Raw genomic sequence first — 27,518 nt, forward strand, 5'->3', positions numbered from 1 at the left:
CTTACGGTTTGGCCTGCACGATGCGTTTTACGAATCCTTACAATTACAATAGGGTTTCAGCATTTCATGCTTGAACCCCTAATAATATATATTTTCCAAGAGACATCTGAGGACAACAATTATAAAAAAAACATAGCAGTATGATTTTTTTTTACTCACCTCTAGCTCACTCTGTAACATCAGTGTTTCCCACACATTGACTAATTAGTGGCGGTCACAGAAGCCACAAAATCAACCGGCCACCACATATTGCGCGTTGTTATTCATTAACTTTTTAACGTTATTTAAAACACGCAGCGTATTCGTTCATTTCCTTTCCCTGCTCTCTCTCTCCATCTGTCACTCATGCGCCTCTTTCTCTCAACCCTGATTTTGATATGAAACTTGAAAGTCTAAGCTTTTAAAATTGAAAACGAAATTCAAACAATAAATATAGCGTTTTGGCGCTAATGTGGCATACAAGTTAAAACCAGAGGCGTGGAAAAACAGAGTTGCGACGGCGCGCACTCTCACGTACGTGGTTCACGGAGTGCTCAATAGTTCCACACAAAGCTGCGCTGATACATTTGAATGCACAACAGCTTCATATCACTATACAGGTGTTTGCAGCAAGTTTTGCAACAAGTTTTACCCTCAGGTATTCCTAATTGGTCGCACTCATACTCATTGGTCATCAAATGTGACCATAAACCTTTTTACATTATTTTTCAATTAAATAAACGTTCTATATTTTACTTTAATAATATTTATTGAAAATTTTGAGGATATATTTTGGTACTATATAGGCCTATTTGTGCAATAATTATGGTCAATTAATGACCACTTAAAAAAAAAAAAAAAAAAAAAAAAAATATATATATATATATATATATATATATATATATATATATATATATATATTGTATTATTTATATTACAATTAGTGTAGTAATTAAGGTTAAAATAGAGAATTCCAATGCAAAGAGGCAAATTAAAGTCATTTTGTGGCTGGAAAAATTACTTTTATTTGTAATGTCATTACCCACCAGGTGGATGGCTCTTTAATACAGTAAAGAACAAGAATAAGTATTGCAGATCATAACTGCTTACTTATTTTTAGGTTTTGCATTTAAATACATTTCCCTTTCAGTCGGTCACTACGACGTACGTCGGTAATACCGACGAATTGGGATCACTTTAGAGAGCCCCTATCAGCTTCGAGATTTAGAGAACAGGCCGCTCCCTCCACAGGATGCCGTTCCGAATGTTAACCCAGAAACGCATCTTCAGATGCATCCGTCCCCAGAATTGGTTTGCAGCGATCGACCTGAAGGACGCGTACTTTCATGTCTCGATTCTCCCTCGACACAGACCGTTTATACGCTTTGCTTTCGACGGACGGGCATACCAGTACAAAGTCCTACCCTTCGGGTTGTCCCTGTCGCCCCGTGTCTTCACGAAAGTGGCGGAGGCGGCCATTGCTCCCATGAGAGAGCGTGGTGTTCGCATCCTCAACTATCTCGACGACTGGCTGATTCTTGCCCAGTCGCGGGAGCAGTTGTGCGAACACAGGGACATGGTGCTCCGGCACCTCAGCCAGTTGGGTCTTCGGGTCAACTGGGAGAAGAGCAAACTCTGTCCCGTACAGAGGATCTCTTTTCTCGGGATGGAGATCGACTCGGTCGCCATGACTGCGCGCCTCACAGAGGAGCGCGTCCAGTCGGTGCTGAGCTGCTTGAGTACGCTCAAACGCAGTACAGCGGTTCCACTGAAACATTTTCAGAGGCTCCTGGGGCATATGGCAGCAGCAGCCGCAGTAACGCCGCTAGGGCTGCTCCATATGAGACCGCTTCAGCACTGGCTACACGACCGAGTCCCGAGATGGGCGTGGCACAGCGGGTCCCTCCGTGTCCAAGTGACGCCGAGATGCCGCCAAACCCTCACCCCGTGGTCGGACCCTTCGTTTCTACGGGCAGGAGTGCCTCTAGAACAAGTGTCCAGGCATCATGTTGTCTCCACGGATGCCTCACCCATGGGTTGGGGTGCCACATACAACGGGCTTGCAGTATCGGGTCTGTGGACGGGGCCCCAACTGCAATGGCATATCAATTGCCTAGAGTTGCTGGCAGTTCGTCTTGCTCTCAGCCGCCTCAAAGGGTCGCTCAAAGACAAGCACGTTCTGGTCCGGACGGACAGCACGACGGCCGTTGCGTACATCAACAAACAAGGTGGTCTACGCTCCCGCCGTTTGTCCCAACTCGCCCGCCATCTCCTCCTGTGGAGTCAGGAAGGAGGTGAGGCAGACCGTGTGCAACGCCACAAAGCCTTGCCACGCTCAGCCCCTCCTTCATTTGGAGAGCGCGCTGGGCGGTGTACAACGCTCCCATGCCTTGTCAGCCTCTGGTGCCTCTCCAAATCGCCAGCAGGGGGTGCCGGCTGTGGGAACGCACTCAAGCGGCCTTCCCACACTCGCGCACCCCCTCAGCGGATGCAGGTCGTGTGTCAGACCCAGACCCCTACACGGACCACTCCCATGTCGTCCTGGGGTCCCTGCATTCCGCCTCGCTGCCCTGCTGCGGGTACGTCTGTGGTACCGATGGCTAGCCTGGCTAGCGCCCCCAGCCCGTCTCGCTGGGTCATCTGTACCATCAGACTCGGCTTGCGATTCAGTTCGCCGGGCGTCCGCCCAAGTTCGGGGGCGTTCACTTCACGTCTATTGCGTGGGTGGATGCCCCCATGCTTCGGGCGGAGATCGCTGTCCTACTGGCGAAGGACGCGATAAAGCCGGTCCCTCCAGCCGATATGAAGTCCGGGTTCTACAGCCCGTACTTCATTGTACCCAAGAAAGGTGGCGGGTTACGACTGATCCTGGACCTGCGTTACCTGAACCGCTCCCTCCACAGGATGCCGTTCCGAATGTTAACCCAGAAACGCATCTTCAGATGCATCCGTCCCCAGAATTGGTTTGCAGCGATCGACCTGAAGGACAACTCGCCCGCCATCTCCTCCTGTGGAGTCAGAAGCATCTGAGGTCCCTTCGTGCTATTCACATTCCGGGCCTGCTCAACCGTGCGGCCGACGAGCTGTCGCGGTTGCCAGTGCTTCCCGGAGAGTGGCGACTCCACCCCCAGGTGGTCCAGATGATTTGGAGTCACTTTGGGGCCGCACAGATCGATCTGTTTGCCGCCCACGACACGACCCACTGCCAGTTGTTCTATTCCCTGTCCGAGGGGACCCTCGGCACGGATGCACTGGCACACAGCTGGCCCCGGGCTCTGCGCGTTTCCCCCAGTGAGCCTTCTTGCACAGACTCTGTGCAAGGTCAGGGAGGACGAGGAGCAACTCCTCTTGGTAGCTCCGTACTGGCCCAACAGGACGTGGTTCCCGGAACTAGTGCTCCTCGCGACAGCACCTCCTTGGCCCATTCCTCTGAGGCAGGACCTTCTGTCTCAGAGACGGGGCACCCTATGGCACCCGCGTCCAGACCTCTGGAAACTCCATGTCTGGTCCCTGGACGGGACGCGGAGGTTCTAGGTGACCTACCGCAAGCGGTAGTCGACACCATCGCTTCCGCCAGAGCCCCCTCTACGAGACGGCTATATGCGTTGAAGTGGAACCTGTTCGTCGACTGGTGCTCTTCTCGCCGAGAAGACCCCCGGAAGTGTTCGATCGGATCTGTGCTATCTTTTCTTCAAGACGGGTTGGAGAGAAGGCTGTCTCCCTCCACCCTCAAGGTATATGTTGCCGCCATCGCCGCAAGCCATGACCTCATTAATGGTGAGTCCTTAGGCAAGCATGATCTGATCGTCAGGTTCCTAAGGGGAGCGAGGAGACTAAATCCTCCTCGCCCTTCTTCTATACCCTCTTGGGACTTGACTCTGGTGCTGACCGCACTTCAGAGGGCGCCCTTCGAGCCTTTACAGTCAGTAGAGCTTAAGATCTTGTCTCTAAAGACAATACTCCTGATTGCATTGGCCTCAGTTAAGAGGGTAGGGGACCTGCAGGCATTTTCGGTCGACGAATCGTGCCTGGAATTCGTGATCCTGAGACCCCGGCCTGGATATGTGCCCAAGGTTCCCACTACTCCCTTCCGGGATCAAGTGGTGAGCCTGCAAGCGCTGCCTTCGGAGGAGGCAGACCCAGCCCTAGCTTTGCTCTGTCCCGTCCGTGCTCTCCGGACTTACGTGGACAGAACGCAAAGCTTCAGGACCTCAGAGCAGCTCTTCGTCTGTTACGGAGGACAGCAGAAGGGAAAGACTGTCTCCAAGCAGAGGATGGCCCACTGGATAGTGGATGCCATCGTCTTGGCGTATGAATCCGAAGACGTGCCCTGCCCGCTCGGGGTTAGAGCTCACTCCACCTGGGGTGTAGCTTCTTCCTGGGCGCTGGCTCGTGGCGCCTCGCTGACAGACATTTGTAGAGCTGCGGGCTGGGCGACACCCAACACGTTCGCTAGGTTTTATAGCCTGCGTGTAGAGCTGGTGGCTTCTCGTGTGCTCGCTTCCCATAGTCAGCTTCACTGAAGTGCCCGTTCTAGTGTCGGCTTGCTGCGCCATTCCCTTCCCCTGGAACGGATACGTGCGCTTATTTTCTCCAGTCGAGTTCCCCAGGATTGGCGAACCCTGTTGAGTCCTCCGCACCCCTCGGCAGTCGGATGTTGCGGAGCGTCCAACGCCAGGTCTGGCACTCGTATGCATTGGTGGAACTTGTGTCAGGCTGGGTTCCGTATGTCGTGACTCCTACGGCGGTCCCATACGTGTATTCTCCACGGTACAGCTCCCTACGGCGAGCTCGTGTCTTTCCCTTTCCCAGCGTTATCCAATCAAGTCTGCTGAATGGGTCTTGCGGAACAGCAGTATGACTCTTCTGGCGTGAATCTTCCCGCCCGCTTCAGAACGGGGTCTGAGGGGCTCTCGCTGGGCGCTGGAAGTGGTAGTAACTGTGGCGTTTTCCATAGGGATCCCAATTCGTCGGTATTACCGACGTACGTCGTGGTGACCGACTGAAAGGGAACGTCTCGGTTACGTATGGTAACCCTCGTTCCCTGAAGGAGGGAACGGAGACGTACGTCCCGTCGCCACAGTTCCTTACCATCACTGCATGGCCGAGTCACTAGTTCGGCTCCTCAGTGAAAAACGTCAGTGCGATGCTCTCGCTTCCTGTTTATACCCGCGGCGCGGGGCGGAGCGCGAGATGCAAATCTCGCACGCCAATGGCCCATTGGCCTGTTCTCTAAATCTCGAAGCTGATAGGGGCTCTCTAAAGTGATCCCAATTCGTCGGTATTACCGACGTACGTCTCCGTTCCCTCCTTCAGGGAACGAGGGTTACCATACGTAACCGAGACGATTTATGATCAAACACTAGATTTCATTAAATGTGAAATTTTAAAATGTTAACAATTCACATCCTAATATTTTTAATGATACTTATATAAGCATACACAAGTGAATATTAATGAATGCAAGCAAATATAATTTACCCAAGAAAAGTTTAAAATAGTGCTCAAAAGGCAAACTTTCCTTATATGTACAGTAGGCTATATGAATTGATATTGAATCGAGATCGAAATCGATATTTGTGCCAATCACCGCCATGCTTATTCTGAAGTCTCGCAAGATTTTGCGAGATTTCCTGTGTTTACAGTCGGGACTCTGGTTGAAAATCTGTTTGTGTGTGGTGTGCTGTCTTTGTCACATCATGGCACACCACACACTATAGGAGCAAAACGGTCAAATCTAGGATTATTTGTCCTCTTGTGTGTGGTCTATCACATTTTGAAAATCTTATAAGATGTAAAAAATCTTTTGGTGTGTACCCAGCATAACAAAGCAATAATAAAATAAACCTCTGATTTGTCAAAAACTACAAAAGTATGTTGTTGTTGTTTTTTTTAACAATGAAAATATGAAAACTTCATTGCATTAAAACTAAGTACATTTCATTTATATCTATAGTATAAAAAGTAATGATGTTGAATTGGAGGTTGTAAGGAGGCATGTTCTCTGTGTGTGTGCGTGCATATGTGTGCGTGATTGTGTGTGTGTTGGGGTGTGAAATGACTGGATTTATAAGCATTCAAAGAGAGTTGATAATTGAAGATAATAGTAGCAACTGTGTGTTTAGAATACTCTGCCAAAACGACGTAAATTTGGGATTAGTGCTTTTGCATTCCCAGTAATGCACCACTGAAGCGAGCGATGAGGGCTAATTGGCCAGCTAAGAGTTGCACTACAATGGATGCTTAATAATAGCACAGAAAACACACACACACACACACACACACACACACACACACACACACACACACACACACACACACACACACACACACACACACACACACACACACACACACACACCTGCTAATTTACTTTATGACCTCTGAGGAAAAGCTTGAGGAGATAAGCTTCATTTCTTCCTCTCTTTTCCGCTCAAAGATCCAGACCAGGATTCAATCATTAAAGCTTGCACACAGCACCGTGGTGTTAAATAAATAACAACACTTCTAAAATAGTTTAACTGCCAACATTGAGGTTTAATAGCTGGAAATGACCAGTAAATGAAGTAAAACAAAAGTATAATGAAAGTTTGTTGCAAACATAAAAGAGGTTTAACACAAAGTGCACACATCTAACAGGCAAAAAGATCAACAAGGGTGCGCAACCACACACACACACACACACACACACACACACACACAAAAGGTCTGATGAAGAGCCATTGAGCTCGAAATGTCAATTCATAAAAAACATATAGTGTAAAAAAAAAATGTTGTTTCAATTTTTGGAGCTGGGGTATACCACATTGTCCTTTCTACAAACATACAAAAGGGTAAAAACAACTCAATTTTAAAGGTCTAAACTGTATGCACAACATATTATTTTTTTTCTTAATTCACCTGCCATTGGAAAGCATTTCAAAAAGTTAATATTGGACCCCTATTGTGAGATTTTAAAATAACAAATTAAATTTAAAATTAAAAATTAAAAAACAAAACAAAACACGCATTTACTTTGTTTTAGTTATCAGCATAATTCATGAAGGGAATGATCTATATATTTGTTACAAAAAAGAGAACATTAACATTAACATTGCGCACTTTAAACTTCAACCTGACCCTCACCATCTAATATACAATAGAAAAACACAATCTTCTTGGAAATACCAAGATGTCTGCCCATGTGTAATGTTAGAAGTCTGGAAACACTTCGCCCTACTTTCAGCACCCTAGCAGAGTTTTGTACTCAATCACTTACACAAATAAGCACGTACACGTTTTTGGGAAGCATCCAAACTCTTTCATTCATCTCTCCTGAACATTCCATTCCTGGAGTGATTGCATCAATAACATGAAAAGTTCATCTCATTGTTGGTGAATGAGGAGCCTTTGTTGTCATCTGAGAAGAACACATGTCTCGCTCTGGAAGGACAATCAATGTGTCTCTCTTTCTTTCGCTCTCTGTCTCACCCAAGACACTGTTACAGAAACGGTATCAAGGTGATGCTATTAAGATGGAGAGAGACAGATACATAATAAGCAAAAGAAAGCTGGTGGATCATCATGATATTGTATAGTAGCCAAAATACTACTGATCCTGATACTCTTAACAGAGGGATTACCTGGGTACACACAATGACCTACAAACACAAAACAATGGGGAACGAGTTCAAGAGGTAACATCTATGGAGTCAACACAATATTAAAGTCCACACCCAAACACAGAGACAAGCAAACAAGCTGACATTTACAAAAAAATTCCTGTGGTCACATCATAAGACCCCTGCTGAGTATTATGCTGTTGAGTCATGGGACAGAGATTGCTCAAGGCCCTCATATGGGACTAAAAGCGCTCTTTACAGAAATCTGAAAAGATGATTTCCTGTTCTACAAAAACTGAACAAGCTGCTCATCCCATCAACTCACAATGCACTACTGACAGTTTCCTGTCCAGCAGGACTATATCTAACCACAGCCAGGGAAGGACCCTGGGAATGGACAAATGGGAATTACCAGTGACATCAGCTAAAAAAAAAACAAGACAAAAAAAAAGATCATTCTCAGTTAGTCAAAGCTACAAAGAAATACCTAGAAACAGAAACATTCCACTGTCATTTTATTAAAACTAACACAAAAACTAAAACGTATTTTGTTTTATGAATGTCACATTCAAATTGGCTTGGAAACTTTTTTATCAGGAAACTTTGTATCAGGCTTTTATACATTTATTGATTTTTTTTTTCTCATCTGTCCCAGACCCATACATTCAATCATAAAATAGTAAAATACACAAACAAATGAAATATTACAATCTAAAACTATTATCACATAGATAAAGAGTGCAATAATCATAAACAAATGTAATATTTATTGTGTGTAAATTATTTCCAAAAAAATATGAAAAAGAAACTTGTAACTTGATACTTGTAAATATCACATGTGAACATATATTTTTTTATATTATTATTTGTATATCAAGCTGCCATTTTGTCAAATTAGATTATAGACTAATTTAGATTATGAAATGTTAAAATTTTTGTTTTAATTGTTTTTAATTTAGGATAACATATTAACTACGAAATACATAGTCTTGATACATTTTATTTAAAAATGTATTCAGAATGTAATTTCCCTTAGTGCCAATGTGAAATGACACTGTGGTGGGGAAAAAAAATCCTATGTTAGACATTTTTAGTAGACACATTTAATAATTTAATAAACTTGTGAGAATGTGAGAATGTGAGAAATGTGTTGTAGAAAGTTTATTTTCTAAAAGGCCTACAGGCCCAAAAGCACCTAGTTGTTAAAACACCCTCCAAAAGAACTGCAGTCTTCAAACAGATGCCTTCTGAAAGGAAAACAGCACAGGGATTGTAAGTGTACATTCTCCAAATTTGAACAGCTCAGTCTACTGGTTCTCCAAGAGGGGAACAATGCAGTAAAAACTGAGAAGTCTGGGAGTCAAAGGACACAGCAGGAAGTGGATAAGTAGAATAAAAGCAGGGGATGTTAGCAGTGGAAAGAGGTTTGGGACAGATTTAAAGTGATGAAGTGGCCAAGAATGTACCCTTGCGCAAACCCAAAGTCTCCTTACCAATAATTCAAAGCCAATAAAACTGTGTGGGAAATAAAAGGCTAGGATTGAGAGGGCATTAAGTTCTTAGAATCAAATAAGCATGACAGACAAGCCTAAGAACACATTAGCTCCAAAATTCAGACTGTCGTTAAAGCTATATGCTACTATTGCCTCTGGACATGAAGACAAACATGAGATCAGGACAGGATCTGTTCAGAGAAGAGGGTTGATTTGTGTCAGTGGGGTTATTTAATGTGAAACCGTCTCAGAAAATTGGCATGGAAATGTATGTGAATCGCTGGCTAGATAAGGACTCTGTATGGGGTTTTTTGAGGTTATTCAGTGAATCACAGGTTAGACTATGAAAAGATCCTCTCATGTTTGTCAGAATTGATTGGGTTGTTTACTGCCTGGGTGCACATTTCTGTCACACCAGTACACACTACAGACCTCAGACAACAATATGCAAATATTGCCAAAAGTATTGGGACACCCCTCCAAATCATTGAATTCACGTGTTCCAATTACTTCCATGGCCACATGTGTATAAAATCAAGCACCTAGGCATGCAGACTGCTTCTACAAACATTTGTGAAAGAATGGGTCGCTCTCAGGAGCTCATTGAATTAAAGCTTGGAACCCTCATGAGGTTGCCATCTGTGCAATAAGTCCATTCGTGAAATTTCCTCACTACTAAATATTTCACGCTCAACTGTTAGTGGTATTATAATGTTAGTAGAAGCAATTAAGAACAACAGCCACAAAGTGGTAGGCCACATAAAATCACAGAGCAGGGTCAGCACATGCTGAGGTGCAGAGTGTGCAGAAGTCGCCAACTTTCTGCAGAGTCAATAGCTACAGACCTCCAAACTTCGTGTGGCCTTCAGATTCTTCATGGAATGGGTTTCCAATTAGCATCCAAGCCTTAGCCTACATCAACAAGTGCAATGCAAAGCATTGGGTGCAGTGGTGCAAAGCACACCACCACTGGACTCTAGAGCAGTGGAGAGAGAGACATGTTCTCTGGAGTGACGAATCACGCTTCTCTATCTGGCAATCCGATGGACAAGTCTGGGTTTGGCGGTTGCCTGACTGAATTGTGCCAAGTGTAAAATTTGGTGGATGGGGGATTATAGTGTGGGGTTGTTTTTCATGGGTTGGGCTTGGCCCCTTAGTTCCAGTGAAAGGAACTCTTGATGCTTCAGCATAACAAGACATTTTGGACAATTTCATGCTCCCAACTTTGTGGGAACAGTTTGGGGATGGCCCCTTCCTGTTCCAACATGACTGCTCCAGTGCACAAAGAAAGGTCCATAAAAACATAGAAGAGCGAGTTTGGTGTGGGGGAACTTGACTGACCTGCACAGAGTCCTGACCTCAACCCAATAGAACACCTTTGGGATGAATTAGAGCAGAGACTACGAGCCAGGCCTTCCTGTCCAACATCAGTGCCTGACCTCACAAATGCGCTTCTAGAAGAATGGTCAAAAATTCCCATAAACACACTCAGAAGAGTTGAAGCTGTTAGAGCTGCAAAGGGTGGACCAACTCCATTTTAAACCCTACGGATTAAGAATGGGATGTCATTAATGTTCATATGCATGTAAAGGCAGGCGTCGCAAAACTTTTGGCAATATAGTGTATGTGAATACCAGTGTTTTCAAACATTAAATTATTTAAGTGCAATTAATTAACGTATTAGATCAGCAAAATTGTTCTAATGAAAACCCTGCACACAGCTCCAGGCAAATAACAAGTGTGAAATCTTTTTTATGGAATATGCCATTATTTGCACACTGTAACTGCAAGAAACAACCAGAAATATGTGTTCCACAGAAATATGGGTATCGGCACAACCTGAGAATGAGTAAATAATGACAAAATATCTCTTTAAGTAAACCTTATATTAAGAATGAAAACCATGAGAAAGAGAGAAGCTAGAGATAACAACACACCAGTTCTGTGGGACAGGAAATGCAGGTAGCTAATCAAAGCCTCTATGTAGAAGAGGAAACCCATTTCCAAGAGATTTTCCAATAACAAGCAAAAAAAGAAAAAAAAGAAAAGGAAATTACTTTTCTCTGAAAGTGACTCAACAACTTCCTCTTTCTGGACATAGGCTCTCGAAATGATGCCATCTTCGCAATATATTAATCACCCATACTGATGGGAAAAACTTGATGACTTAAGTGGAATTTCCCAGGGTGATAGACAAAGATAAAATCCCAAACAACATCCAGTAAGTGGACTATTGATTAAACATGCATGCTTACGGAATATGACTGAAACCACTGGAACAACAATATACATTTCGTTGACTTGTGGACTTACATTGTCCCAAATGTTTCCAACAACGTTTAAATCCAGAGAAACTAATCATTGTTATATAGCGCAACACAGTTAGTCTTTATTTCTCGTTTTCTTGATTTACTGCGAGTAACAAGTTTGTACCCAAAAAGTAAATCAGACAACAGATTATTTGTAATGTCAGTAATGCAGCATTTTCTCCACCATATAATGTTTTAAAAATGAACTGCATGCCATTTAGCAACACAAGTCATCAAAGTTTATTCAAATGAAATTCTATAATCAATCTAGCTTACTGCAGTGTGCAACAAGTGTCTCACACTAGCCACCGAGTGAACGTAATGTTATAATTCACTCAATACTCTCAAATGTATTTTTGACCAAGTGAAAAAGCCCTGTGTTGAAGTCACATCATGAAAGCTTCCTTCATGTACACGTGCTGTATTCTGTGTTCTCTCTTCAATTGGCTGTACCATTCCAATTGGATGAATGCCGGAAATTGAGTGCTGTGGATGTTTTCCCCTTTCAATATTAATAGACAAATGAGAAAATGAAATCTTGCTCTGATGACCCTCCACCTCCAAGCAATTTATGAAAATTACATTCCTTCTTCCTGAACGCTTAGACATGAAATTAAAGGTTGTTGAGGTTATAATGGGTCCATCATCATTATATAACCAGCCATTGTTAAATATATTACAATGAATAACTGTTAAGAATTAAACTTATTTCAAAAGCTCTTTTCCATCTTACAGAATGTTAATAACAACACAAATCCTTAAATGACAATATGAAGATATTGCCCATATTCTTGAACAGATTAGGGATAGGTCACACAAAATGTGTTTTTATTATGTATTTTAAAAGAAAAAAGCTGGCAGAATAGAATGCTCAAAAATCAGCATATTAAAACTTAATAAGTAATCAGTTACATCATTTTTTTAAAGTTAAGAAATTCATAGTATAACTTGCTTAATTGCTTTTAACTTGAAATATATAAGTAAACTAAAATGATCATGTAATCTCAATTTAAATATTTTTAGTAGTGGAAACTTGGCTAGCTTTAACTAGTTAATTCAATAAATGCTAAACTGCTTATTGGTAACACAGTGCTTTGATAGCATTAGCATAGAACAGCAAAATGGAACATTTAATATAAATCTGTTCTCAAACCAAGCTCATGCTCCTCTCATCACCATGATGGTAACCCTATGAAAAAACCTACAAAACAGAAACTCTTCTAAATTAGCAAAGATAAACATTAAACACTGCTAAATCCCCCACTTAATATTCATCTTGCACAAAAAAAACATTATATAACACTTATTTTTAGCATTTACTCTCCCTTTTGAGTGTCATGGCCCAATAGTATCCAGCTGCAGAACCACCATCAGTTTCAGAACCCCAGCCACAGAACCAGAAGCGGTGCTACCTATACACCCATACAAATATAAGCTCTTTTCACATATGTTTACAGTCAAATGGGAAACACTTTATAACATGTTACACATTTATTATTTTTTACTTTATAAAAATGGTGTATAGTTGTAGCCTATATGCTGGAAGTAACCTATAAACTACTGTGTTTGTATTAATTAATTGACATAGAGCATGATCAATAGGCTACGTTTAAAAATTTTGCTCATTGTGTAGCCTACATCATGATACCTTATGCATATTATATGCATAGAAAAGTGACTTTATTTAAAAGTATAGTTGTTAAATTTTGTAAACCTAGATCCGGGCGTTTGGGTAGCGCAAGCCCACCCATTGTTTCCGGTTATGTGGCTGCGATTCTGAAACTGCTGTTCTGAAACTGATGGTGCTACAGGCCAGCAGCTGGATATACTGCATCTCTCATGGCAAAGCATGCTGCACGTTTATCAAAATAAACAAGTTTATAAAACTCAAAACAATGAAACAACTCAGATCACTTAAAATGTATCAAAAGAAAAAATAAGTTCTAAATACTCATAAAAGTTAATTTGATTGAACTAATTTGTTTGATTTAAGTTGGCTCAACTCAAACCAATTAACTAGTTTGAGTGTTAGGGTTTACAGTATTTTAAGTAGAGAAATGTAGACAACTTTTCCAATAAGGTTATAACAAGCAGATATATGTATATATATATATAAATTGTATTACATTATATTTTATTAATACAGAGTTTTAGATATTATATACACAATCGTTTTTATTTTAAGCTTTAAAGGGTAACTAAACCCTAAACCAACTTTTTTTAGTTAATGATCTGTAATACTGGGGCTTTATTAATGCTGTTCATTGATTCGAGTAAATGTTTTGACATTTGAGTATAAAGTGTTTTAATTCTATAAAATATGGTGTAAAACCGCCAAAGTGCTGCCCTCCTAAGATTGAACGGTGGCTACTGCAGTTGAATTTTCCTATTGGACGTTGTGGTACATCGTGACGTAGGATGGTACCTCCAACGGCTCACTATCCGCGCCCCTAGCACGAGCTCACCACGCCCTCAGAAATGTTTCCCCCAATCACACGATGAGAACGGCTTCACTCCAGTATGAACTGTCATGTTACATGAAGTAAACATTATGAATGAAACTCACTTGACACTTGCTTTAACATTGTATTGAAGAAAATACGGTTAAATAATGCAGTTGTCAGTACACGTCAGGCTTTTCTTGCGATATTATTGCCGCCCGTCATGTGTACAGATAATTTTCATACATGAGACGCGCTTTCAAACCCTGACACGCAAGATAGATGCAGGACGCAGATAGATTAGGTCAGTTCTCTTGCACTGCTGCTTCACTAGCATCGTCGGCATCTGGAGTTAACGCAGTTTGAGCAGCGGCTCGCATTGATAAGGCTCCGGGTTTGTGTCTGTTACAGACCCCACCCTCCTCCACTTCAGGTGAAGGTAGGAGAAATTACCACTCTGTTGCAAAGCTGGCGTCACTCCAGTCATTCTCCATCTTTGCGACTCGCGAGTCAGACAGCTGTCAATCAATCCGTCACTGCGAGTCTCAGGTGCACGCCCTCCGCTCAGCCCCGCCCTCGGTTCGTCCCCTCTGTCTCCGCCGGGCTCTGCCCACTTTTCCAGCATTTTTTGAAAATTGCCAGTGGGTGGAGTTAAGCTCTGAGCAGGGGTTTAGTTACCCTTTAAAGAAGTCTCTTATGCTCACCAAGGCTGCATTTATTTGATAAAAAATACAATAAAAACAATAATATTCTGAAATATAATTACAATTTTAATGGACAGTGTTCTATTTTAATATATTTTCAAATATAATGTATTCCTCAAAAACCCCTTATGATGACAAAAAGAAGGAGGACCGTGACGTCGCCCGGTATGGCGCAGCCGGGGCCCCACCCTGGAGCCAGGCCTGGGGTTGGGGCTCGTATGCGAGCGCCTGGTGGCCGGGCCTTCCCCCACGGGGTCCGGCCGGGCTCAGCCCGAAGGAGCGACGTGGGGACACCTTCCCGTGGGCCCACCACTCACGGGAGGGACCGTAAGGGGCCGGTGCAAAGCGAATCGGGCAGCAGTCGAAGGCGGGGGCCTAGACGACCCGATCCCTGGACACGGAAACTGGCTCTTGGGACATGGAATGTCACCTCGCTGGCGGGGAAAGAGCCTGAGCTTGTGCGTGAGGTTGAGAGGTTCCGACTAGAGATAGTCGGAATCACCTCCACGCATGGCTTGGGCTCTGGAACCACACTCCTCGAGAGGGGATGGACTCTTTACCACTCTGGAGTTGCCCATGGTGAGAGGCGGCGGGCTGGTGTGGGTTTGCTTATAGCCCCCCAGCTCTGCTGCCATGTGTTGGAGTTTACTCCGGTGAACGAGAGGGTCGTTTCCCTGCGGCTTCGGCTCGGGGATAGGTCTCTCACTGTTGTGTGTGCCTACGGGCCGAACGGCAGTGCAGAGTACCCGACCTTCTTGGGGTCTCTGGGAGGGGTGCTGGAGAGTGCTCCGACTGGGGACTCCGTCGTTCTACTGGGGGAATTCAACGCCCACGTGGGCAATGACAGTGAAACCTGGAGGGGCGTGATTGGGAGGAACGGCCCCCCTGATCTGAACCCGAGTGGTGTTCAGTTATTGGACTTCTGTGCTAGTTACAGTTTGTCCATAACGAACACCATGTTCAAGCATAAGGGTGTCCATCAGTGCACATGGCACCAGGACACCCTAGGTCGTAGGTCAATGATCGACTTTGTGGTCGTTTCATCTGATCTGCAGCCGTATGTCTTGGACACTCGGGTGAAGAGAGGGGCGGAGCTGTCAACTGATCACCACCTGGTGGTGAGTTGGATCCGATGGCGGGGGAGGAAGCTGGATAGACTCGGTAGACCCAAACGTACTGTGAGGGTCTGCTGGGAACGTTTGGCCGAGTCTCCTGTCAGAGAGATCTTCAACTCCTGCCTCCGGCAGAGCTTCGACCGGATCCCGAGGGAGGCTGGAGATATTGAGTCCGAGTGGACCATGTTCTCCACCTCCATTGTCAAAGCGGCTGCTCGGAGCTGTGGACGCAAGGTCTCCGGTGCCTGTCGAGGCGGCAATCCCCGAACCCGGTGGTGGACACCGGAAGTAAGGGATGCCGTCAAGCTGAAGAAGGAGTCCTATCGGGCCTGGCTGGCTTGTGGGACTCCTGAGGCAGCTCACAGGTACCGACAGGCTAAACGGACTGCAGCCCGGGTGGTCGTGGAGGCAAAAACTCGGGCCTGGGAGGAGTTCGGTGAGGCCATGGAAAAAGACTATCGGCTGGCCTCGAAGAGATTCTGGCAAACCGTCCGGCGCCTCAGGAGGGGGAAGCAGTGCCCTACCAACGCTGTTTACAGTGGCGATGGGCGGCTGTTGACCTCGACTGGGGATGTTGTCGGACGGTGGAAGGAATACTTCGAGGATCTCCTCAATCCCGCCGTCACGTCTTCCATTGAGGAAGCAGAGGCTGGGGGCTCAGAGGAGGACTCGTCCATCACCCGGGCTGAAGTCACCGAGGTGGTCAAGAAACTCCTCGGTGGCAAGGCACCGGGGGTGGATGAGATCCGCCCTGAGTACCTCAAGTCTCTGGATGTTGTGGGGCTGTCTTGGCTGACACGCCTCTGCAGCATCGCGTGGCGGTCGGGGACAGTGCCTCTGGGATGGCAGACCGGGGTGGTGGTCCCTCTTTTTAAGAAGGGGGACCGGAGGGTGTGTTCCAACTATAGGGGGATCACACTTCTCAGCCTCCCCGGGAAAGTCTATGCCAGGGTACTGGAGAGGAGAATCCGGCCGATAGTGGAACCTCGGATTCAGGAGGAACAATGTGGTTTTCGTCCGGGTCGTGGAACACTGGACCAGCTCTATACCCTCTACAGGGTGCTGGAGGGTTCATGGGAGTTTGCCCAACCAGTCCACATTTGTTTTGTGGATTTGGAGAAGGCATTCGACTGTGTCCCTCGCGGCGTCCTGTGGAGGGTGCTGGGGGAATATGGGGTCCGGGGTCCTTTGCTGAGGGCTGTCCGGTCCCTGTATGACCGAAGCAGGAGTTTGGTCCGCATTGCCGGCAGTAAGTCAGACTTGTTCCCGGTGCATGTTGGACTCCGGCAGGGCTGCCCTTTGTCGCCGGTTCTGTTCATAATTTTTATGGACAGAATTTCTAGGCGCAGCCAAGGGCCAGAGGGTGTCAGGTTTGGGGACCACACGGTTTCGTCTCTGCTCTTTGCGGATGACGTTGTCGTGTTGGCCCCTTCTAACCAGGACCTTCAGCATGCATTGGGACGGTTTGCAGCCGAGTGTGAAGCGGCTGGGATGGGGATCAGCACCTCCAAATCCGAGGCCATGGTCCTCAGTCGGAAAAGGGTGGCTTGCCCACTCCAGGTTGGTGGAGAGTTCCTGCCCCAAGTGGAGGAGTTTAAGTATCTAGGGGTCTTGTTCACGAGTGAGGGGAGGATGGAACGGGAGATTGACAGACGGATCGGTGCAGCTTCTGCAGTAATGCGGTCGATGTACCGGTCTGTCGTGGTGAAGAAAGAGCTAAGCCGTAAGGCGAAGCTCTCGATTTACCGGTCAATCTACGTTCCTACTCTCACCTATGGTCATGAGCTTTGGGTCATGACCGAAAGGACAAGATCCCGGATACAGGCGGCCGAAATGAGCTTTCTCCGCAGGGTGGCTGGGCGCTCCCTTAGGGATAGGGTGAGAAGCTCAGTCACTCGGGAGGAACTCGGAGTAGAGCCGCTGCTCCTCCACATCGAGAGGGGACAGCTGAGGTGGCTCGGGCATCTGTTCCGGATGCCTCCTGAACGCCTTCCCGGGAAGGTGTTTCGGGCATGTCCAACCGGGAGGAGGCCCCGGGGAAGACCAAGGACACGCTGGAGGGACTATGTCTCCCGGCTGGCCTTGGAACGCCTCGGTGTCCCCCCGGAAGAGCTAGAGGAAGTGTCTAGGGAGAGGGAAGTCTGGGCATCTCTGCTTAGACTGCTGCCCCCGCGACCCGGCCCCGGATAAGCGGAAGAAGATGGATGGATGGATGGATGTATTCCTCAGATGGAATTTTTTTTTTTTTTAGCTGAATTTTCAGCATCATCACTGCAGTCTTTAGTGTCAAATGATTCCTTAGAAATCATTATTATATGCAGATTTGATGCTCAATTTTAAAAACAGTTGATGAAAATGTTTGTGAAATATTTTGAGAATTCTTTGATGAATAGAAATCTATATTTTGTATAGTCCATTTCTTAAGGAATCTCTAGGTCTATGCATTGTGTTGTTCTCCAGTTTTTAAACACAGGAGAACGCGTCTTGTGGAAACGACTCTAAGAAATCCAGTCAATCGAAACCAGCCTATATCGGCTTCCTTCTTCAAGTCGTTCAGGTATGCCATCGTTATTTCAGAAAATATCTTGTGGTGCACATCCCTACATACAATGACTTTATACTTTCATTACTACCCTAAGCCATTTTTTATTCACACTGTGACATTTTCAAGCCAGGAGATAAGAATGGGAAGAGTTTTCCGGTATTAAAATATAAGATGTGACAGAAAGCACTCTGTATCACAAGCCAGGCCTGTGTGTGTGTGGTTGTTGCTTGTGTGCGTGCAGTCATGGATCTGAGGAAACTGGTTGCAGGCAGTAGCAAGCTTGTGTGGCTAAGCCCAGTGACAGTTTCTCAAACACTCTATTAAAAAAAAAAACAATCACCCCTTTCCTCCTCTCTCTTCCCAGAGTCTTTCTTACAAACCTGTACCTGGACTGACCTGGATCTACCCAGCTGGGGCTCGACCCCAGATGCAGGTGAGGGAGAGAGATCAGAAGTGAGCAATAGACCCATTGTTCTGGACCCAGAGCCTGAGCCGTGACAGGGGGAATGGGTGCGATAGGGGCAGGAATGCTCTAGGATGAACGCACATCAAAGAACTACAGGCAAAAGGCCGGAGAGGGAGGCGTTCTGCAGACATGATTATAGGTACCGAACTCATTGGAGATAAGAAAGAATGAGAGGTTATTGTTGCGCTTGATAGACACAGACATGAGATCAGTTTTGTAGTTTCACTTAATAATGGCAGATGTTAGTGAGAATGCGGAGGCCTGATCCTAGATCAGCATTACGGGGATTACAATCAAGGTAATGTGAGGGAGCAAAGGCTTTGAAAACCGCCAACTGTGTCTTTCATTTCCTCCACTGCCCTTCTATGGGAAAGAAAAGCAAAACTGTAATGTTTTACATTTTCCTTAACTCGCAGACCACTGCAAATCTACCTGCCAAGAAACATGTGTGCCAACAGTAGTGGTACCATTAACACATTTTTGGTGAGGAAAAGACTAGATTTTTTGCATCTAATGCAAAAAGCAGACTGAAGAGCACAACAGAATAATTTTCTCCTTTACACTGCTGTTCAAAAGACTGTTTTTTTAAAGCTGCAGTCCGTAAGTTTTGCCTCTTTGCCACCATGGGCCCTATTTTAACGATTTGAAACGCAAGTGTCAAAGCGCGAAGCGCAAGTAACTTTGTGGGCTGGTCTCGGCGCTGTTGCTATTTTCCCGGCGGGATAAATGGCTCTTGCGCCCGGCGCAAATCTAAAATGGGTTGGTCTGAAGTAGCTTCATTATTCATAGGTGTGGTTTGGGCGTAACGTGAATAAACCAATCAGAGCGTCATCCAACATTCCCTGTAAAAGCAGGTGCGCAAGTTCCATTATGGATTGCTATTATTATGGCGTATTTACCAGGCGCACGCCAGGAGCGGTTCACAGCCGAGGAGACTGATGTTCTTGTAAGAGCAGTGAAAGACAGAGAAGTTGTGTTGTATGGGGATGGGAGAAATCCACCCAAAATAGCGTCGGTTAAACAGGCGTGGGAGGAAATAGCCACAATTGTTTCATCAGCTGGCATCCCCAGGACGTCGCACCAGTGCCGCAAGCGCTACAATGACATCAGAAGACGGGGAAAGTCCAAGCTTGCCAGCATCAATCGGGCACGCCGTGTAACGGGAGGTGGATCTGCCTCTACTCAGGACCTGACGCCAGCAGAGGACATCGCTGCGTCCACCCTCACTGATTTTTTTTCCTGGTTCTTGACGGACAAACCAATTTGTTTGATGTCCTTATATACATATGTCTTGCCAGAAGTTGCCACTATTGGGCAAACAGGTCTCCTTAATTATTAGACTACAATTAGCCTGAATAATTTGTAAGCTATATTTATGCCTATTTTTTCACATCTTCGTGGCACACCACAATGATTTCCGTCATCTCATGTGTTAATATTTTTTAGTGTAACAATTTATGATTTGCAAAAATAACTGTTGCATCTGTGTAGATTACATGAGCAAAGTGTATGCGCGTTGTGCACGCTATACATTATGGTCAAGCATGCGCCCTTAAAATAGCATAATGAACAACGCGCAACGCGCCACTGACTTTAGACTAGGTTTTTTCTGGTCAGTGGCGCAATTGTTTAATGGAACAGCAAAATAGCACCAGGGATTGTTTGCGCCGGAACACGCCTCCTTTTTTGCGCTGAACCGCCCAGGTAGCGCAAGTTCATTCACTAGTTTAGCGACGTGCTTCTGTGGAGGGAAAAGCGCGCTTTGCGCGGGTGCAAAATAGGAATGACACATGCGTCGGTGTACAAAGTCAATTGCGCTGGGTGCAAGATAGGGCCCCATATCTGTTTGAGTTATCTGCGGAATCATCATCTTTACATGGGATGTGCATCCTCAGTGCAGATGAATCTAATGTTTTAAGGAGTAAAGACACATAGCGCATTTAGGTCATGCCCACAACGGGGGGGGGGGGGGGGGGGGTGCTGGGGGGTTGACAATCCAATGCTCTCCATTGACTTTGCATTGCGTGAGGCTGCCTCCTCGTCATTTCAGACTTATAACAAAACACAGAACAATGTCTAAAAGCTGCTATGTGACAGGGTTGTACAGCAAACAAGCTAAAAAACACAGAAATAAGCTTTTATAAGCTGTCGACCCAAAAAAAACAAGCGTTTAAGGAGACAAAAGTGGATACAGGCAAGAAGACGTGAAGCATGGGTAAATTTTGGGATCCTGACACTCAGTATGCCTCAGTATGCCTATGTGTGCAGTAAACATTTTGTCACTGTTAAGTCAAATATCCAAATGTCAGTTTTATATATTATATTTCCTGTCTCTGATTACGTTCCCCTCTAGTGGGTGTAGTTCTCAGCTCTGTCTCAATTGCCTGTATCCACTTTTTTGTCCTTAAACACTCGTTTTTTGGGTCAACAGCTTATAAAATCTTCTGGGTTGGGTTTTTGGTTCTGGGTTTTGTTTAGCTTGTTTGCTGTACACTTTGTCACATATCAGCTTTTAGACATAATTTTGTTTTTTGTTATAAGTCAGAAATGACAAGGAGGCCGCTTCACGCAATACAAAGTCGATGGAGAGCGTTGGATTGTTTTCCCCCCCGGTGGGCGTGGTTTTCCGATTATGACACGTGTCGCTCTGTCTCTTTGTGCGGCTGTCATTCATTCACCGCACTTGTGTGGATACTGTACTTCAGAATCACAGAATCTATATCTTGGAAGTATGACCAAAATAAGAATTCTCACTGGAAAATGTCATCTGAACAAGTAACATGTCTGCCATTTTTGTTCTGACCAACTGAGAAAAAAAAAGCATTACAATAAATTGTGCTACCAAGAGTGATTAAATTTAACGACTGCTTAGCTTATATCACATCAAATTATTATTATTTGCATACTTTGTTGTCAAATTGTTAATGTTATCAACATCTGCATTTTGTGACTACTTGCATTTAGTGTGTATTAGTGTTACCTGTAGATATCAATTTCCGTGCAGTCTAATCTTTTGCTTTTGACTACGGGTGAATTTCCAGTTGTCACTAATGATTGACGTTTGGACCTTTCTGTATTACAATCCGCCATCAAAATGATACGTTTAATTATTCCAGCTGCTGTGAGAAAAAGTTTTAAATGATCCACCACCTGCAGCATCCTCACATGCGATACTACTACTAGCCGGACTCCTTCTTTATGTATACAGACGTAATTATGCAAAGACGAACGGCGCCATGCTCGAATTTCCTGTGGAAAGCTACCAGTACCACTCCACACCAGTACCAATTATAACACATTATTACAAGCTTACAGCTTACAGTGAATCGGGCTAAGGTAAGGTAAGTATTTCTATTTTAAATGGGTTCTTCTAAGTGGGTATCTTTATGTGAACAAATGTGAGGACCCCCACATAGTCTTCTAAACATAAGATGCCATTACAAGGTTAACAATCTAAATCCTCCAGCCACATCCATGTGTCTGCACTAAAGCAAGGAAAAGTGAAGACCTCAGCAAGAAACTTGAGCACACAATGGAGCCATATACTCCATTCTGGTGCCACAGACCCCTTAGAATGACCCTGAATGCAAACTACAGTAACAGTGTCAAAATTTCATGGCCATGGAGCTTGTGTTAGATAACAGGAACTTCTTCAATCATACACACACAAAAACATATGCAAACACAGTTTTGGTCTTTTTTGCTCCCGCCAAAACCCTGTGGTGTTTTAGCCCAGTCTGGAAAGAGATAGTACAGTAAGAAATCATAGGCATCACTTTCCTTGCACAACAGAAATACTGTTTGCTCCAGTGTTGTGACCCAAAAGTCCATCGTCATAACAACCCGGAAATTAACCATGAATGCTCTCCATCTTGGGGAAAGGTTTGCGTGATGTAACCGGGCTGTGCACCCCACATTCCTGGCCTGATACAGAGAAGCTTTGATGTGCTTTGAAACAGGGGGCCATTGTGCTAAAATCTGGCCTGCATTTTATCATCCATCACACACCAGAATACCAAGCCGCAGTGCCACAGGGGGTCATTACATAACGCGAAATAGGCTACACACAAATCCTGAAAATCTCAAAATTCAGAGCTTGCAATGGATATCAAAAATATCAACAGCACCAAAATCTGACAGTCCCTGGAAAATGCATGATGCAATGTCTTTTCATCCCTTTGTCTCCATTGCATACACACCACTACAAGTAAGTAGATGATGGAGACAGACAGTCTCCAGCTCCTGTTGCTTTCTGGTATTGATTCCAAGGAGACACAGGGATCAAAGCGGAATGATATCTTATGTTTTGTCTGGTGTCTGGTCAACTTGATTGACCAGAAGTTTCCCATCCACACTTCACCTACCTTTGGATATACATGCATCACTGGAGATTTCGGAAAGTCATTTTCACCACATCTCATTTATGTATTGTGTTTTCTTTATTTTATTTTATTTTATTTTTATTTCGAATAACAAAAAAGATACAAATATTTTTTTTTTATAATAAATAAAAATACAATCCATATGTTGTACCATACCAAAGGTAACAAAACAATATTTATAATGTTTTATTAAGTGTTTAATAGCATTATGTGATGCAAATTACATTTGTATTTATGTATATGTTTTTGTTGCACAAAGTGGTCTACTCCTTTCTGTTAGCATTTTATGAATTCTAAATATAAACAGTTAAAAAATATGTTCATACTTTTTGCAAAGATTCATAACATTAAAGCTTTATTGTAAATGATGCAGAAAAAATATTCTGTTCACAAATTTCATCCCTAGAGCATAAACAAGTACACTAACACATAATTTAAAGGGATAGTTCACCCAAAAAGGAATTTACTCACCCTCAAGCCATCCTAGGTGTATATGACATTCTTCTTTCAGACGAATACAATCAGGGTTATATTAAAATATGTCCTGGCTCTTCCAAGCATTATAATGGCAGTGAATGGCAAAAAAAGTGTATCCATCCATTATAGAAGTAATCCACACGGCTCTGGGGGGTTAATAAAGGCCTTCTGAAGTGAATCGATGGGTTTGTGTAAGAAAAATATCCATATTTAAAACTTTATAAAGTAAAATATCTAGCTTCCGACGGACCACCTTCCATATTCAACTCACTAAGAAAGTGTAACGCCCTCTTCTTGCAGTTTAAAATGGTACATCCAACGTCATCGTCGTGCTGGTTATGCTTTCTTCGTAAGTTGAATACAGAAGGCAGTCCACCGGAAGCTAGATATTTTACGTTATAACGTGTTAAACATGGATATTTTTCTTACAAAAACCCTTTGATTCGCTTCAGAAGGTCTTTATTAACCCCCCAGAGCCGTGTGGATTACTTTTATAATGGATGGATACACTTTTTTGGGCTTTAAATTTTGGGCTGCCATTTACTCATTATAGTCATTATAATGCTTGGAAGAGCCAGGCCATGTCTTAATATAACTCTGATTGTATTCGTCTGAAAGAAGAATGTCATATTCACCTAGGATGGCTTGAGGGTGAGTAAATGTAATTTTTGGGCGAACTATCCCTTTAAAAACAAAAAACCTCAATACTTTTGAAGTGTACGTTTAGTGCATGTTTATTAACAAATATTTTTATCATAGTGAATGTCTAAAGTAATTTCTGATCCTGGTGCAATTACATTTGACAAGACAATCTCAAAGCTCAATGGCATGTTTGGTAAACAGTGTAGCAGGCAACATTGATGTAACTGAGAAACAACGTAAAAAAGTAGCCTACACAATAAATGACAACTCTACAAGTACAACAGTTGATATATAGCTAGTAGCCAGTGAACATCAAAAAGACCACATGAGGAGCAGCGAATGGCTAACAGCTATCCGTTAATAGCGTGCTACATTTCTCCTTAGCCTGAGGGTGAGACCGAAATCAGGGTAAATGCGTTGTTGTGCCCCAACAAAGCATCTCTTTTAGCCAGCAAATGGTCATGTATCCATAAGGGAACACAGGGGTTTGTTCTAGATATATATCACTCTTGTAATCTTTAATTTCCAGACACATCTACAGGTCTCTGTTCTGATAGGAGGCAGCTTATCGTCAGACTGAATAACATCTGCTAGTGTTTAAGACAGATCCAGTGCTACCAGTAGACATACTTTGGTGGGAGAGCAAGGTTGTATGTCTTGACTTGACTCGGATTTACAAAATCTCATAAACGCTTTTCATAACCTTTTTGGTAAGATTTTTCATTATGATAAATTGTTATGAAAGAAGTATTGAAAACATTAACTGAATTTAATATATTTCTTTCTTTTTTCTCTTTTTCTTGAACAGTTTTGCTTTCCATACTGTATCAATCCTTCATCGCTTCCACTGCTTAATGTAGGTTATGATAATAAAACTTGAGATCATGTGGACTTACCTGCTCTGTCTTCCTCAGAAAGTACAGCAGAGGTCTGAAAAAAAGTAAATAAAGAAAAAATTTTTTTTTTTAGCAAATGACAAGGAAATACAATAAGGTAAAAAATAAGGGCCAGATTTGCGAACAGCTTGCACCAGCGTAAACCCTCTTTTTGTGTTAAAAAACTACTGTCAGGATTTACTAAAGACGTGCAGTGATACATTAGCGATGAAAAGGCGTGGCTGTCCTTATTGCATATGTATTTGTAGGAGTTTCCCTTTCAGGCGCAAAATATATGGGAGGAGAGTATTTAAATGAATAACGCAAGGTGATTTACAAAGGTTTGTGCTCGTAAATGTAGCCTACTGGTACTTGCCGCCCCCCAAAAAGCACGTCTTAAACCAGACGCTAACTGGTAGATTGCCTTGGTCATTATGGAAATGATCCGACTACGTCTGTGTGCTTTAATTTGCATGTCATTATTAGATCACGTGCAGAACTGTCCACTCCCATCGGCACTTTTATGGAATTGCGCTCTCAAGCTAATTTGCCCTGTTTAGTAAATCTGGCCCCAAGTATGTTAAAGGGATAGTTCACTTAAAAAAATTTCAAACCTGAATGAATATATTTTCTTCTGCTCAAGACAAAAGATGATGTTTTGAAGAATGTGCATGCAAATAATATACTATGGGAGTCAATGGGGCCGATCAATTGTTTGGTTACCGACATTCTTCAAAATATCTTCTTTTGATTTAGATTTTTAGGTGAACTATCCCTTTAAATCCCTAAAATTGTATCATGTCTGAAGGACAGCTTAGATTTGAAATTCCTGAAATAGAATTCAGATAATGTTTCATGAATTTATATTTCACATTTCATTAGAATCCAGGGAGGACCAATACAACAGTTCAGTTTCACAATATAACTCTATAAACATAGTTTACATTTCAAACCAAGCCAGTATAAACTAACCTACCACCTGTCTCCCAGTGAGTAAAACACTGTGTGTGTGTGTGTGTGTGTGTATGTGTGTGTGTCCATGCCCACCAAGTGCAGCTGGCCAAGAAATAAGGCCATTTGTGTAGCCTTTTCAACCTTGAAAACACACTCCTCCTTATGAACCAGATACAAGATACCCCACCACACACACACACACACACACACACACGAGAGAGTGAGAGCAAGACCGATACATATATGCTACATATCTCTAAAATGCCTGTTTAATCTCTGAATGTGATTATCCATAATTTGTTAGATCATATGTGTACTTAATGATAACGCTGATAAAAGTTTGTTTTTCAACAACGAAAGTATGAAACGAAAAGAAACCGCTGCATAGTTTTACCATGTCGGCATGTCTCAGTGGAAAACACACAAATGAAAAATACCCAAAAAAGTGTGTCTAAGTGATTATAGCCACAGCATTTTGCCTGGAAAAATTATTAATCTGCTTGGCAAGCATTAATATGCCTTCCAAATTTAGCACATTTGTGGATTTGGTTAATGACCTTTGCAAAGAACTGTGGAAGTTTTGGTGGGACATATTAAGTTTAGTTATGCTTTAGTTATGTCACAACAAAAAAACATGGTGTTCCATACTATGCTTGCCATGTTAGTCAGTTGCAGGGGGTAGTTTGTGGTGGGACATTTTCATTGCTGAGAGCATCAATACTTTTGGTCTGTTCTCCTAGAAAAAAAAAAAAAGAGTAATACTACACGACAATGAGAAATAATACTAAAATAACTCTGACAGTGGCATATAGATGACCTCAAAGCTAAAAAGAGTTGTATAAAATTCTAATTTTGATTTAATGAAGTCTCTAAATTACTCTTTCCTGAAAGAGCAATGTCTATTAATAACTGTTCCTTTGTTAGTTATTGTTCATTTTTCATTTGTGTTGACTTTTTAGTCAGACAGAACAGGAATTTCTGTGGTTCCAAAGGAATGTCGGTGTCTCAGTCTCCGGGTGACCTTCATCGACAGAACTCCTGCTCTGTCCGCTGATCTTTGACCTTGTGTAATCCCAAAGTCCCTGGAACAGATCATACTGACAGAAACACCTCCATCATCTGCCTCAAAAGAGTGATGCATCCTGTTATATGAAGAATGTGGCTTTCTCCTCAAAACATCAGAGCATATCCTTCTTTATCTATCTCTTTCTTCTGTGTTTCTTCGTGTTATATCTCTCCCCCAATTCCTTTATTGCCCTATGTTATCACATTGTCGTATTTGATCTACCCTGTTTTTTTTTTGTTTGTTTCCACATTCTTTCGCCTTTGTTAACATACCCTCATCTTTGCGTCCACCCATCCGCCCCTCATGAAGCCAGATGCATGCTGGGTATTATATACATGTATGTGAGGGGTATCTAAGGATTGTTATCGAAGGAGTGATTGTGATCTTAATGGACATAGTGTACTTCAGACATTCTAAAATCACATTATGTGAAAATAATGTGTGAAAATAAAGTCTTTGTTTTCGTGTT

The 27,518-nt window shown here is 43.4% G+C and overlaps 1 protein-coding gene across 1 annotated transcript in view; it reads right to left on the reverse strand.

Moving 5' to 3' along the window:
* The window catches only part of dlc1 (DLC1 Rho GTPase activating protein), a 168,267-nt gene that overhangs the window by 86,504 nt on the left and 54,245 nt on the right, over positions 1–27,518 (reverse strand). The window contains exon 5 of the mRNA XM_079813013.1: positions 25,051–25,084. Within this exon, the coding sequence (XP_079669139.1) occupies positions 25,051–25,084 (34 nt within the window). The remainder of the gene's footprint in view (positions 1–25,050; positions 25,085–27,518) is intronic.

This window comes from Gobio gobio, assembly GCF_949357685.1.
Source record: "Gobio gobio genome assembly, chromosome: 3".
Taxonomy (NCBI): Eukaryota; Metazoa; Chordata; class Actinopteri; order Cypriniformes; family Gobionidae; genus Gobio; species Gobio gobio.